This window comes from Petromyzon marinus, chromosome 55, assembly GCF_048934315.1.
Source record: "Petromyzon marinus isolate PM22_M1 ecotype Great Lakes invasive population chromosome 55, UKy_Petmar_22M1.pri1.0, whole genome shotgun sequence".
In the NCBI taxonomy this organism is placed as follows: Eukaryota; Metazoa; Chordata; class Hyperoartia; order Petromyzontiformes; family Petromyzontidae; genus Petromyzon; species Petromyzon marinus.
This window is the reverse complement of record NC_133721.1, coordinates 2,486,608-2,502,590: the sequence shown is the minus strand read 5'-3', so window position 1 is coordinate 2,502,590 and position 15,983 is coordinate 2,486,608. Positions and strand designations below refer to the sequence as shown.

The following is a 15,983-nucleotide window of genomic DNA, read 5'->3' as shown; positions in this document are numbered from 1 at the left end:
GTCAATTGTATTGACTATAATCCTCCATCACCTGACAGAGCCAATCAAATAAAGTTGTCACATCATGGGCAAATGTGCCAAGTAAACAGGTTTTTCAGCAAACACAGAAGAATGCTGAAAAGCAATGTCAAGTGTAGCCAACCAGTACAGCCACGGCACCACCACACGTAAGCGTGCGAATAGAAAACAATTGATTCTTACTACACGCACAATACGATGCCTGCTTTCGTGACCTTAAAAAATGGTTTTCAAGAGACGAATGGACGCATTATCAGGTGCCTAAGCACACGCCGTGCAAGCTCCACGTGGCCCACACTTCCGCCTCCCACCTGCATGTGGAAAGCTACAGACGAGCGTTGGGCGTACTGCGCCATCTTGTGGCGGTAGTTGAGGTTGTTGCAGAGCTGCTGCTGCTTCTGCTTGTCGGTGAGCGCCGGGTACGTGGGGTCGGCGCCCACGCACACGGCCAGCAGCCGGTGCACAATCACATCCGAGTATCTGTAACGGTACAGGGAGACAACAACAACAACAATATTCACATTTGTTGTAGCCTCTATTTAATATGAAGATTAAATTTACAGTAGATACAGGCTGCGGTATGGCCACGAGATGCCAACGGAGCAGCGGTATTAATCCACCAAGCACCGAGATTCATTCTGGTGGATCTCAGCGGGTTTGACGATCCACCAGAAAGCTACGCAAACAATGACTCAGATGGATTTAACGCTGTGATAGAATACTGTACTCTGGCCATACCACGTTCTAGCACCATCTGCTGGTGGAAATTATCTTTGTTAATGTATGAATTTAATTCTTTGTTGAGGATTTTTTATTTGTCAACAGATGTAGCGCAAATTGCTGCCTGCTCATATCTGTGTTCTTATTTAAGATCCACAACAAAATCGTTAGCGATCCATGGCAGAATTGCATTTCACTTTTGGCCGCCGCTGCAACACGGCAATGGATTCTTGATTCTGCACGTGGAACACTGTCACCCTCCTTGTAGGCGTTGGTGTTCTCCGGATCCTCTAGTTTTTCCCCAACACAAGCCAAACAACCATTTAAGGAATTGGCCAAACTTCCCGTTTATAGGACCTTTTAGAAAAATAACTCAAAATCTGAATCTTTATCCTGGAGAAATCCGATTCGCGATAAAAGCTCGTTTTGACAGATGTCCAGTAGGTATATGATAGGAGTGCTAAGAAGAGGAAAGGTAAACAAATCAGTAAAAGTAAATAATAGAAAAAAGATATACAAGTTGTATGTTAAACTTAATTCGCACCGTACGTAGCCAACCGTGCTAATTGGAGGTGTGCCGTAATCACAAGTTAACATTGCATAAGTACATCAATTAATAAATAAATTCCTAAACTTGGGAAAGGCAGCACAGTCCCAGACCACACCAAGACAACAACATAGTCCCCTCAATAATCGCGAAGGTCGATTTCACGCGTGTGCCTGACGCCAGAGCACGTCACCGTCGAATGGGCGACGTGAAGTGGGTGTAGATGGCGGTGGCGAGCCCGTAGTGGTGGGTGTCGGGCTCCATGCCGGAGCAGAAGTAGATGGCCTGCATCATGCAGCGCGTGGCCAGGATGCGCAGCAGAGTGTTGAGGTATGGTGGCGCTCCCGGCACTGCCGCCCGGTCCAGGGACTCGGCCAACGCCTTAGCCGAGTCCACCTGGATCTCGATGTTCTGCGCAAAAAAATCGGGCACACCGGCGTTTGTGAGGTGACTATCCCGCACGTGGCTTGTAGTTCAGTGCTGGGGAAGCAGCAAGGGTTGTGGTGTATTGGAAAAAAAACGTTATTCAGCGCACTTCCTGTGGGCATTCAGGTTTCCATAACCTGGCTTGCCAGGAGAAGGCAGTACAGCAAGTGGATTAATCTACATCTGGCACAGTGCCTGGCTGCCTTCCAGCGTTGTCTGTGGTTCGTCACACCTTTTGAGTTGTTCTGCCTCTAAGGGCGAGTGGAAACTATACGGCTACATCTCAAGATAAAGGTAAAAGGTGCAGCCCTGCAATTGCTCGCTCAGGCCAATACTGACATCGTTTCAAGACACCTCTGCTTCACAGTAGGGGGTAGCACATTCCCACCCATTTTGAGCATAATGTTCATCACAATAAGTCGACCTGATATTTCAACATTTCATTGCTGGAATTTATCTAAAATTAAATACAGTACTACATTTATCGTGATGGTTTTTTGTTGCTTATTTCTGTGGAGTAGCTGGGAAACGAGCCGAGTCCTTCAACTCCCTACACTTGATAACACAGTATGTTCAATGTGGCTGCTGGATTTTGAAGCCAGGGTCCCAGCTGTAATCTCTGGGTCATAGGGTGACCCAGGTGACCCTTGCAAATGAGACTATTATGTTCTCTTGAGTTCTCACCCGGTTAAACCAAAAGACCTCAAACAAAAATTTGAGCCACCCGACGACCTCTGAATTCCTTGCGAGGAGGATGATATTGAAGGAAGGTTAACAGCAATCTAGAGACAGTAGAACCCCTCTTAAAGACGGTAATTGGTTCCACGAACACGAGCATTAAAGGATTTGGTCATTAAGCGAGTATAGGAAATACGTGTTAAAAGCTTAATTCGTTCCGATAGCATCGAAAGTTTCCCTTGTTCACCCAAAAAACGTACTTTATAATATTTAAACAATGGATATTAATACATAAAGATACTAACATTATAAACACATCATATTAAAATAAACACTGTTAATAAATGCATGAATTCATTTTGATTTAAAACTTTCGTGACTGCAGGGATTCATATTCTTGGTTCTTTTGGTAAATTCACGTAGAAGGGAAACAATAAAATAATAAAAATATACAACAATAAAATTCTCACGACGTTTCGACTGCAACACAAGCAATCATCATCAGGTGTGAAAACCACAACAAGAAAATTTGAAAAAAGTGGCGGTTATTTTAACGTTAGCACCACGGAGAGAGATTTGATAAGCCATTTCGGGTCTTAATTGATTGATCACGCTTAAGGTGGGTGTCAGAACGCATCCATTATTTTTTGTCTCCCCCCTCCTCTTTTCCGAACATAGATGGACTCGTCCATCTGAACAAACTGTCAAATCTCTCTCCGTGGTGCTAACGTTAAAAATAACTGCCACTTTTTTCAAATTTTCTTGTTGTGGTTTTCACACCTGATGATGATTGCTTGTGTTGCAGTCGAAACGTCGTGATAATTTTATTGTTTTATATTTATTTTATTGTTTTCCTTTTACGTGGCATTAATTCATATTTACTGTACCTACAAGAGCCCGTCGTTAACAGGGAAATGGTCGGTTAAGCCTACACATTGAGCTCTATGGAGGCCCGTTGTTAAGCGATTAGTTAACAAGGGTGGTCGTTAAAAGGGGTTCTAACTCTACCTTTGATTTCGCCGCCTTCACCAAGATGTCGTAGTTGGAAGGCGGAGGCGCCGGGTGGCGTCGGAGCAGCGCACACTCGGGGAATTCGCCTACGATGCGCTCCGCCACGGAGATGTTGGCGAGCAACATGAACTCCTCCACCATCGAGTTGGTCTCCCTGTGTACACGCACCAGTTTCCGCCACCACAACACATCAACCACAAGGGTCAAGATTCTTTATCTTAGATTATTTTGCTGATAATACATTTCCCACGTGATAAGCCACTTTGTTCAGCTATCATTTGTGGTCAGGGTTTTACTTGGTAAGATAAAAATAGTTTAGTTTTATTTGTATATTTGTTTAAGTTATTTGTTTACCTTTCCAATACTTTGCAATCCTAACGTGTGCTTGTATTGTTTGTTGTTGTAACGTTGTGACCTGCCCCAACTGGACATCTGTGAAAAAAGAGCTTTATAGCTCATCGGATTCTTCCAGTAGAAATATATATTTTGATTCTGATAGAGAGATCTGCACAACAGTCGGATCGCAGTCATGGGAGGTGTCTTGTTGACGAGACTCACTTGAGTTCCTTGGTCTGCAGGTCGATCGGGTCGTGGGTTTCGCTGTCCATGTGGAATCGGACCTCAGGGGATGCCAGAGTCAATGCCCTACGGGTGGAGAAGGGACATGAGCGATTATCATGTCCAGCCAAAACAACACAGAATCTTAATATAAGACACTTCACAAACTCAGATATTTGAGTTGAACATGCACAGCTCGTTAAGTCAATCCACTGCTGGATGAGGGCCGCCCCCTGTCATACGGGTCGTGGGGTGGTTTTACCGTACTTAACCGTGGTGGTCAGTACGCGTTGGCAAAGGTGGGGGAGCACAGACATGGGAGCATTAAGAAGAGTAAAAAATTTATGTCACTGCATTGTCCTCTATTGCCCACAATGTAGCCCCGCAGCAGCCTGTAACACTCCAATCTAGAAGGATGTTATTAACCAGGTAAAACCTTAACTTCTTTATTGTTGCCTTCATTTCCGCATCTCCAGCTTCTTCAGCCTCCCACTCCCAGCCCCACTCACTTCCCCCCCCCCCGGCATTTTGCCGTGCTCGCCCCTTTAATCCCTCTAGCAGCACCCCACTTCCCCTACCCCACACCCCCCATCTCTATCTCTCCCCCCTTGCTCCCCCCCACTCTCTTACCTATATAGCCTCTTGTTACAACAGCCCTTTTTTGCCCACTTCAGCAATTGTTTCTGGCTGTGGTTGTCCCACCTGAAGAAGGATGCTTGTGTTGCGCCCGAAACGTCGTGATTTAATTTAGTTGTTATTTTATTTTATAGTTTTACCTACGTGACTTTACCGAAAAAAACCAGAGTATGAATCCTGTAACACTTGTTTGTGCATGATATTCACCCAAGCCTCATGCATCATGGGGTCAAAAAAGCAACAGGTGCAGCCTTGCAATTGCTTGCTCAAGCCACTGCTGGAAGAAGGGGGCTCCCATAAGAGGCGGCCCCTCTAGGGATACACCCTTTTACAGTCCCTCTCAATGTATTTTAGCCTACTCTTCCACGCTGGCCGGATGTCTTAGAAGACACGGGAGTAACCACACTTTACCGCGCCACAGGCGACCTGCCGATCGACTAAATGCGGTGCACACATTAATACGGCTCATCGCTCCAGTGGCGGTGGAGGGGATGAGGATCTTGACAATGAGTTACCCGTTTTGAATACGCCTCTGCTTGAGGATCTTGGCCAGGGAGTTGAGGCCACGCAAGCTGCTGGTGACCGGATCCTTCCGCCCAGCGTCGTCCATCATTAGCTGAGCCTCTGCGTACGTCAGAGACGCCTGCGGGGATACGATGAACACACCACGGGTGAACCATGGGGTCCTCGCAATTACACAATGCCCACGCCTGATCCAAGCCCAAGCCAGAACTCAACAGATGTCTACGTGGCTCCCGATGACCACTGAGAGTTACGCTCACCCAAAGAAAGTAAAATTGATATATTTTTTTAATTCTCAAAGCTGGAATTTAACCAAATTTAGTGCAATGTAATTTGGTGGTCTTTCATGCAGTGAGTTTAACACGTAGGCTTTCGTGACCAATATCATCCATAATACAGGTTGTTTGGGTTAGATTGTGTAAATACATAAATGTGTCGTTAAACCCGCCACCACCCGACACAGCCGACTAGTAAGGGTTGTCACATAAACAGAACGTGGCCAATTCGTCACTGGTACAACACACCGGTGTGCTGTACTCGTGACGAATTGGCATGTTCTGTTTACGTGACAACCCTTATTAGTTGGCTGTGTCGGGTGGGGGTGGGTTTAATGACACATTTACATATTTACACGATCTAACCTAAAAAAACAAACCTGTGTTTTGTGCAGTGATTGTTGACTGGACAGAGACCATCAACTCACTACTTTCATGTCCTACCTCGCACCTCCGATTAGCACAGTTGTCTACGTACGGTGCGAAAGAAGTTCAACATACATACTACCACTTGTGAACCAGTTTCATCTCGCTACACTTGTGAACTCAGAGGTGCAAGCTCAACGCTCTGACCTCTCAGCCATCCGGAAACCTCAACTGCACTAACATAGCAAGGCACCGATACAATACACGTGAAAGCAAACGAGAGTTTTACAAAAACTGAACGTCTGTGGGGGGGGGGGGGGGAATCACCTTGGAATTGATGATGCTCTTGGTAAAACGTGTGCTCACAATCTCAGCCTTTGGAGTCATCTCCCATATGCACGAGAACGCCAGCCTGCACGCGCACAGCACATGCACCGTCGCCATTCACCGTCGAGTGGCAGAGTCGTCGACATTGGAGTGGTGCAGGGTGTTCACTCAGGAAAGCCTCGCAAAGTCTCGAGACTCTTTTTCAGGAGGGTCTTGCCAAGTTTTTGGTAGTCGAGTCATTCTTTCAGCAGCGGGATGTTTGGCCAAATACCGGTTTGGGTTGTTACAAATTACTCAACTGGAATATATATGTAGCAACCATTGTTCGACTGCAAAAGCTTTGCAGTACCCTCCCGAAGTTATGAGATTCAGTGAGGCTTTCCATGGTTAAGGATCATAGTAGTAATAACACGTTTATGTTAGCGATGAGAGGAAACCTGATAACCTGGAGTCAACCCATGCTAAATAGGGGGAGAACATACAAAATCTACATGGAAAGGCAACCAAGTCGGGCATCAATCTTAGGCCATTCTTGCTGTGAGACATGTGTTACCATTGTGCCATCCTGGTTTGGCTGCTTATGTATGTACACATGCTTGTGTGGATCTGTACAATGACACTTAAACAGTGCCACGCATCATGGGATTACATGTGCACCTGGCAACAACGCACGTTAGCTGCTGAGTATGGGTTGCAATGTGCACACTCGCGAGTTCACAGTTGTTGGTGCATCTCACCGGTCGACGTTGGATCTCAAGGAACACAGGTTTGAGCTCAATAACTCTGGCACCATATCAATCCTCTGCAGGCGCACAAACACATAAACGCAACAACTTCTCTGTCAATAAACACAATCTGGCAAATACATATGCACCAACTCAACGAGTGTTTTGCAAGCAAACCCACACATGATTAAGTCACCTGCAGGTAACTGTTCAGCAAGGGGATGTTTTCGCGAATGCCAGTTAAGATTGTATGGGTTTTATTTAGAGGAAATCTGATGAATCCAGAGGAAACCCATTCACTAACAGGGGGGAGAACAAACAAAGCTGCAAGCAAAAAGGCACAAGAGTTGAGTAATCAAACCCAGCGTCTCCTTGCTGCAAGGCACGAGTGTTACCACTGCGCCGATAGCCTGCCGCTCATGATGTCACGGTACATCATATTATAAGAAATCCACAAAAATCACCTCGTTTAAAACATCATGAGAGATATTTAGCATTGTTGTTGCACATTTTTTAAATTCTAATTCATTTTTAAGTTATCGTTATTCATACGGGAAATACTGAAAAGCACGCAAAAAAATGTGATGAAAATGTCAAATACAATTACAAAGTTGTGGGGAAACTGGTACCGCGATGATCGTTACATCGTAATATTTTACATCATGTCGTAAAGTTAAGAATGAAAGGATGAAATCGGCGGGTCGTAAAACACTTGATATTGTGGCAAGAAGAAATCCACATCTCACCTTCTCACACAGGTAAACTGTGGTACCACGCAGAGATGCCTCCTCATCCAAGGCATTCCCCGGCCGGATAAAATAGCTCACATCGGCGATGTGTACCCCAACCTAGAACACACATTAACACACCGTCACCACCCTCACATGCATGGATGTGTAATGACAGGGTGATACCTGCGGCCTGTAAGGGTAATTAAGGTTATAGCTGCATTACATAATGCCTTATTATGAAGGGGCGTATCTGGGGTAAAGGTCAACGGCGGAGTCAGGCGAGAAGCTCCGGGAACCATCCCGAAGGGCCTAGAAGGTTCTAGAAAGGGGGCGTGGCCAGAGGTGGAGCTTGGCCACTCCAGGCAGATATAAAGAGCACCGAATCAGAACTTCGGGGCTGTTAGCGTGGGGTCTGGGTCCTGGTTGCGTCGCTACGGTCGTCATCTCTTCGTCTCCGACCACGTGGCTGGTTCTTCTGCAAGAGCAGCTCTGTCTCCGCCGCTACGCTCGTCAACCAGCCAGCGTAGCTACGCAGGACGCAGATGGGCTGCGTGTTTGTACAGCCTAGGTGTAGCCGCGTTACGAAGTGTATCGCCCTGTGTGCTTTTAATAAATAAGACGCCTTCTACTAGACGTCTGGCAGAAGTCGCTCACTCCACATGCATGCATAACCTCCACCATAGCCACTCCAACCAAAGCACAATAATGTGAAATGAAATGCACACCCATTACTACCTGGTGCATTCATTGTGAACCAGGCATTCGGCCAGTGACGTGGACACTTAGGCCAGTGGGGTCTTAGCCATGGCTTGGCTCAGGCTTGGCTCTCGCGCAACATGCATTGAGATTATTTCTATTATTTTGGCTGCTATAAATGTCCAAATGATGGGCCACTTTGTTGAGCTATTCAGTTGTGGCCAGGTCACTAATCAAAAATAAATCAATACCTCAGTGGGCTTTTCCTGGTAAGATGGGGATGGTTTAGTTGTATTTGTTTGTGTTTGGGTTATTTGTTGATCTTTCTTGTACTTTGCACTACTATTATGTTTTTGTACTGTTTGCTGTTGTAACGTTCTTACCCGCCTCTACTGGACATGTGAAAAATAGCTTTATAGCTCATTGGATTCCTCCAGTATAAATATTCTGATTCTAATTCTCAATAAGCCACATCAAAGCAACGCTTAAAACCCAAGCTGCCTCTAAGCATGGTTACAGCCCTGAGCCTCCGTGTCCCTTGTGCCTCCACGTATATCTCTGCATGCTCCCAGCCACGCTCAGAATTTCCGTGAGCTGAGCCTGAGCCAAGGCACAGCTGAGCCACTCATACTTCTTTGGAGGCAACGGAGCAGATCAAGCCAGAACCAAGCCATGTTGAAATCAGTCCTGACCGGTGTTAGCCATGACTGGAACTAAACCAGCTTGACAGGATGAATGTGCAGTGCACTTATCATTGTGCCACTTAAACTCCCCTTGTAACCTCCGCTAGCATTGACAAAACCATGAAAGGAATAGGCACGAATTACCGCGACCGTGACCACGATTACCACCACCAAATGAATACCTCGGTGTTCCCATTGTCGAGCGGTTTGCAGTGTAGGGCATCGTCGATGTCTGTGCAGCCTGGAGGATCCACACTGCAGATGGACAACGCACGAAGGTCCTCCCTGCCAGCCTGGTCCTTGTACGGGACACACACAGCACCAGGTTCAACAAAACGCTGCCTTACAACAAACAAAACACAGGGTGAGCCATACATGGGTAAACCAACTTCATTCTAATGGCGTTCTATCTTCTCAATAGGCGACTGAATATTCTGAAAGTACAGTCCGTTCTCCTATAACTCTGCGTGTTTTCATATCGTGAATTAGATATAATGCGATGAATGCATTAGGGAACACATTTTTTCATAACATGGATGCGAATTGGATAAAAGGCGATCGAGTGAACAGAACTGCGTTGTGCGAGGCAGAATAAGCGGTTGTACGGTTGCCTCGGTGTAGCATCACACAAGGCGGGATGTTTCTGGATGCTTCTAGATGCTACTCACGTACCCGAAGTCTTTGTTAAGCCTGCGTACGCATCTCACGTGTTATCGCGGACTGTGCTTTACCCTATATTATTTATTATGCGATTTTTCCACAATTCGGTGTTCTTCAGGAACGCAAGTACAGTGTTATAGGAAAAAAGTCTGTAGTCCCCTTGCTCCATTCATTTATGTACTGGACCATCTCCACGGCTACTGCAAAGTCCTCCATATCCTGGCTCACCACTTTGATCCGCATCTCTCGAGGCCTGCCTCTCGGGTCTCCGCCCTGGTGCTTCCATAAGTCCATCGCCTTCATTCCTCCGATGTGAATTTCCTCTCTTCTTACGATGATGTGTCCGAGCCATCGACTTTCTTTCAGGTCGACGGCTTTTCTATATACGGTCTGCGGTAAAGGTGTAGAGCCCCGTGGCTTCTCGTTCATGCCAGTGCAGCGGAAGGACCTCGACTGGAGGGAGAGCTCCAGAGAGGTCCTCTAGAAGGTATTCTACGCAGGCCAAACATCTTGAAACTATTGCGGTTTGACAGCACGATGATGATGATGGGGGGTGTTTTCGCATTTGTCTATTGTCGGGGGCCTATATGTCGGGGGCCACACGTCATGGGCCACACCAAAGGCCACCCAGGGGCCACCAGTGGCCCGTGGGCCTTGTAATAAAGAACATTGAAGTAAAGGATTCTCACATGCACGACCGAACACACCAACACACCGCAGGCGTAAGAATTGAACTCAATCGATGAATTGACATATCGTCACACGTCTCATGCGTACCTCTGCTGTGATGCTGAACGTGGGAGGGGGCAGGCATGCAAGTACGGCCTGGCTGAAGGGCTGGTGTGGCACGTCGTGCTCCAGCAGCAGCACCTCCGTCTCCGTCTCCTTATCCCCACATTCGCCCAGAGAGCGCACAAAATGGCCCTGCACAAGCACACCGACGATTAGCACGGTTGTCTACGTATGGTACGGAAGAAGTTCAACATGCATATGCACATACGTGGCCAATCGTCACCGGTATCCCTTTTCCACTGGTACATTGGAACCCAGACAGTGCAGATCTCTCGAAGTGTCTGTGGTCACCCACTGGCTTTTTGCCGTGTCGAACCAGAACCAAACCGTAGTATGCTGGCCCCACAAGGCATCCAAATATATCCGGGGGCCGAGCAGGGCCAGGGGCGGGGCTAGCGACACGTTAATTGTGTGACGGCAGTCAGTACACCACGGGGACGTGGCACCACAGCATCATCTGCACGTGCCTAGCCTTGTTCAAAGCATTGACCGTCCATGGCATGGATCCGCTTTTGCAGTGGATAAACAACCTGCAGCCTACTAAACCGTGCCAGCCATGGTGCCGCTCGGTTGTGCAGTGGCAAATAGGTATGAAAAGCACAACCACAATGCCAACCTTGTACCTAACGTACATTATGCAGAATATTAACCGACATCTGTTTAAACAAAGATACAACCCAAAGAATACATCTTAACAATATATTTAACTTTTCACCAATTTTGTTTCTCATTGTGTTAATGGTATTGCACAAGACAAGCAATCTATACAAACCCTTCGTGGTCAAGGACGACCCACAGGAGCAGACATAACAGAGCTACTTCTAAGATCCATTGAAGTGAAATGCAGTCCAAATTGTAGGGGGGCAGTGCTTTTCCAACCACTCTGCCAATCAAAGTAATGTTCATCACATGGCAGTCAAACGCAGTAGTTTTCTCAGAGATGGAAATCAAACAATCGAAGTGCACGACCAAATTTAATATCGTTTTTGGTGCAGTTATTGGTGACTGGGCTGAGACTATCAACTTACAACACCTTAATAACCTAGGTTGAATCACAGGTGAGTTTGCCATGCTTTCAAACAAAAAAATATCACAGTGGTGCCACTTCATCCACCCTGACTTCCAATTCACCGTGTCACCGTTCGTGTTTTGGGTTCGACGGCTGTATTGCATACAGAGCCGCGTGGCCGCGCGTCAAGTGACAGAAGGATGAGCCCGACGATGCCGACCACGGGACAGACGGGTGAGGTGTCACGGCGTCCGGGGCGTCACGGTGCAGTCGTACGTTCGGGTAGCGGGAGTGTCGCAGCCAGCCACCGATGGCCACCACGATGCGGTGGGCCTGCAGGGACGCTGCTTGTCTTGTCTCCACCCGCACTCGTGGCATGCGGCGGTCCGCGGGCATGAACAGGTGGCGGGTGGCCTGCAACACGCCCAATGAGCCCCCAGTAAGGCATTCAACAAACTGTTTGGGCAAGTGCCGTCAGCACACACCTATTCAAGCTGGTACGGCAAACGACGGGGTGGGTACGGCCAGCACCATGCCCGACCGCCTTTGTCTCCACAGCGCTGATGTTTACATGCCACATCAGAGACTCATTTATGGCCGAGTCGACCTAGGGAAGGGCCCAAGACAGGTTCAGACATTTGGCGCTGTTTATTGGTTATGAGCGATAAATATAAGCCAACTCGGGTCCCAGGATTCGTAGCGCAGCGCGCTAACCGCTACATTACCGCTCCCGACACGTACACACACACATGATCAGCCCACCTCCTTGATTGGGCTGGGCATGAGCATGCCGCACAGCGGCCTCGAGTTCCGCTTGATGATGCCGACCACTTTGCCAGTGGGCCGACGCATCTTCCCACTTTCGGCTTTCAGCTGGAGACCAAAACAAAGGACAAACATCGTGTTGCGTAATCTAAGCAAGAGCGACGACAGCAGCAGCAGCTGGGATAGCACCGGGAGATGACAACGCAAACTCCAATGAGCACTCACCACAGTAGCGTCTCTCTCACACACTGAAATAATGAAATAACTATTTTTTTAACCAACTCACTGCATAACACAATACAATTTGGCTTGAAGGGGAAGGAGCAATCCAAAACAATAGCGCTTAACCTGCGGATGTGGTTTCATGCTGTGTCTCATCAATGTCAATAATGAGACTGACGCTTTGTTAAAATGACAAAAGATCACAGTGAGGAGTCCTCCGTAAATATTTATAAGTTAAAACAGTTCTGGCGATTGATAGAATCAACCGGAACACGCCCATCAGATACCACACGTTTAAAAAAAAACGCGTAAGCTTTTGCGACCAATATTATCTACAACAAAGGTTACCCTCCCATCTAATTCACAATTTGATGCTTAATCTCTCGATTCTTTATGATTTCACTGATTGACATTTTCTCTTACCTGCTTAGCACATCAGTCACCCTATATGTGTTTAATGTTTACGTAACGTTTTAATAAGTATAACTGTGCAATGATCAGCCTATAAATAATCTGCCCAAGCCAACTTGCACTACATGCGATTTAATATCTAACACTTGTTTATGTTTGTGCAATATTGTCGACTTTTCATAAACCACAGTTGTTTTCGTGCCAATTTCAATTAACTTCATTGCTGTACTTTATTATGTTTTGCATTTTGTCACTGTGGTATGTATGCATGTAGAACTTATTTCGCACCGTACACAGCCAACCATGCTAATCGGAGGTGCGCGGAAAGGACAACAATCTAAATACAAAAAGCAGTTCTAAAGAAATTAGTTTTCAATATAGAGGCCACCCTGTGACCCAGGTCACTCTCGCAAATGATACGTGTCCTGATCTCTTGAGTTCTAATTAAGTTAATTAAAATAAACATTAAAAAGGAGCTCAGACCGTGGAAGCGCCACCGTGTTGAGCCTGGATATGCATAACAGGTGGTATAGGCTCTGCGCCAAAATGGCAGGCAGCAGAGCGCAGTACAGCAAAATGAACTGTTGTCCTGTCCTTCTATGCTCCTGATCTATGCCCCCCCCCGTTCACCAACCCGCATCGAAGTATGGTCAAATAACCCCTACGTACATACAAAAATAGTATGAAATGATTAGCACTCCTGACTTGATTTTGAAGTAATGTAATGTAAAGTCATTTAATAAACGCAAAATCAAGCTAACAGCATCTCTAATGTGGATTGTTGTCTGGTCACACGGTGTTCATTATGTTTAAGGTCTCTCTTGAAGTGGTTGAGTTTTTGTTGTTATTCTTTGTTTAAACTATATTAAAACTATAATCTTAGTTTGTTTTTCCGGTAAAGTCACGTTGAAGGGAAACAACAAAATAATAAAATATATATAAAACAATAAAAAATTCTCACGACGTTTCGAACATAACTCAAACGGTCGTCTTCAGGTGTGTTGGTTTGCATAAATTTATTTTTTAACGGTGCATTTATAGTAAGACGTTAACAAAGTCGTAATTAATCGCAGTAACAGTTCTATTTCCGATAGTCTGAAATCCGTTTTAGCTAAAGGTCTAAACTTTGCAGTCACACCTAAACACATACCAGTTAATGATATAATTGCCCAAGTAGACGTTGCTCTCAGGGGCCTGGGTCACATCGCTGCAGACGTAGCAAGATCTGAAATCGCTGCAACCCTCAAAAACGCTAAGATGCCAGCTAGCAACCTCAGCAAAGATGAGCGTTTTGAATTATATAAATTAAAAAAGAGGAATGATATTGTAGTCCTCTCAGCTGACAAAGGCAATGCTACTGTCATCATGGATAAAATAGAATACAACAACAAAATTAAAGAATTACTCGACGATGGTAGTTATACAAAAATAAAAAGAGATCCCACCAACAACCTCGTCACACAAACCAACAAAATAATTTCTGATTCAACCGCATTAATTGATCAATCTAAACAGTTTTCGTTGAAACCTTCTGCTGCCAGGCCACCAAGATTATACGGCTTACCAAAAATACATAAAGTAGATACACCCCTTCGTCCCATAGTCTCTACTATCGGCTCCCCCACCTACAAACTAGCTCGTTTTTTGTCTGAAATCCTGCGTCCTTTCACTGGAAAGACCACCTCTGTGGTACAAAATTCGACTCACCTGGTATCGACAATCAAGGGTATTTCCCTGTCCCCAGACGACCTGCTTATCAGTTTTGATGTAGTTTCCTTATTCACCAAGGTTCCTGTACCTGACACCATTGCAATCATTGAAGACTTGGTTCATCAAGGACTAAACACTGAGGTACCCCCCCTGGTGAGACACTGTTTAACCAATACATACTTCACTTGGAACGGAACTTTCTACAAACAAACTGAGGGCACCCCAATGGGCTCCCCCCTTTCTCCAGTTATAGCTAACATTTTCATGGAGAAATTTGAGACTGACGCCATCCAGACTGCCACTCTGCGCCCAACCTTATGGAAGAGGTACGTGGATGACACTTTTGTCATCTGGCCACATGGCCGGCTTGCTCTAGACCAATTCTTCGACCACATCAATTCCATACACCCAGCCATCAGATTTACCATGGAAGTCAAAATAGATGGCAAGATACCTTTTTTGGATGTCCTAATTAAAAAGAGACCTGATGGTTCAATGAGCCACTCTGTCTACAGGAAAGCTACCCATACGGATGCTTATCTGAAACCGGATTCCCACCACCATCCATCACAGAAGAATTCTCTCATCAAGACTCTGTATCATAGAGCCCAATGCATATCCGACCAGGAACACATAAGCAGTGAACTCAAGCACGTACACCAAGCTCTTAGGGCTAATGGTTACTCCGACTATACAATCCGCAAAGCTATCACTCAAACCATGAAGAAGAACCCTCTTGAGGAGCCTTTCAAAACCATCACTTTACCCTACATTGCGGGGGTCACAAAAAAGATCTCCAAAATCCTGAACAAACACAAGATCCAGGTCCGTTTCAACACATTACATAAAATCCGTGATCTGGTTCCGTCTGTAAAAGATGTGATTCCGGACATACAATACCCTGGTGTCTACAAACTAAGTTGCCTCTGTGGTAGTAGTTACATTGGAGAAACCAAACGCCATGTCTCGGACCGCATTCGTGAACACAAAGCAGACCTTAAACACGGTAGGACCAACACCTCGGCCGTGGCAGATCATTGTTCTAATTCAGTAGGCTCACATGCCATTGACTTTTCCAAGACAGAGGTTCTTTGTAAGCCATCTGGCTTCCATGAGAGATTCGTTCATGAGGCTATCCACATATACAAGCACAGAGACAATTTCAACCGAGAAGATGGATTCTATCTTAGCAATCATTGGAAAGATTTGATAAACCATTTCAGGTCTTAATTGATTGTTCACGCTTACAGTGGCTTTCAGACAGCATACATTATAAAAAATTTCGTCTCCCCCCTCCTCTTTTCAGAATATAGATGGGCTAGTCCTAAATAAACTGCCAAATCGTTGCGCGTGGCGCTAACGTTTTTATAAATAAATAAATGCGCCGTTTAAAAATAAATTTATGCAAACCAACACACCTGAAGACGACCGTTTGAGTTATGGTCGAAACGTCGTGAGAATTTTTTTATTGTTTTATATATTTTATTATTTTGTT

General features: G+C 45.8%; 1 protein-coding gene across 1 annotated transcript; it reads right to left on the bottom strand.

Annotated features, from left to right (window-relative positions):
* Positions 1 to 224: 224 nt before the first annotated feature.
* Positions 225 to 8,910, bottom strand: LOC142905594 (exosome complex exonuclease RRP44-like). Its single transcript, XM_076052219.1, has 3 exons — positions 8,903 to 8,910; positions 1,479 to 1,751; positions 225 to 498 (listed from the first exon to the last, which is right to left on the bottom strand). Exons 1-3 carry the CDS (start codon positions 8,908 to 8,910, stop codon positions 249 to 251), a joined length of 531 nt encoding a protein of 176 aa, XP_075908334.1. The 3' UTR covers positions 225 to 248.
* Positions 8,911 to 15,983: the final 7,073 nt, after the last annotated feature.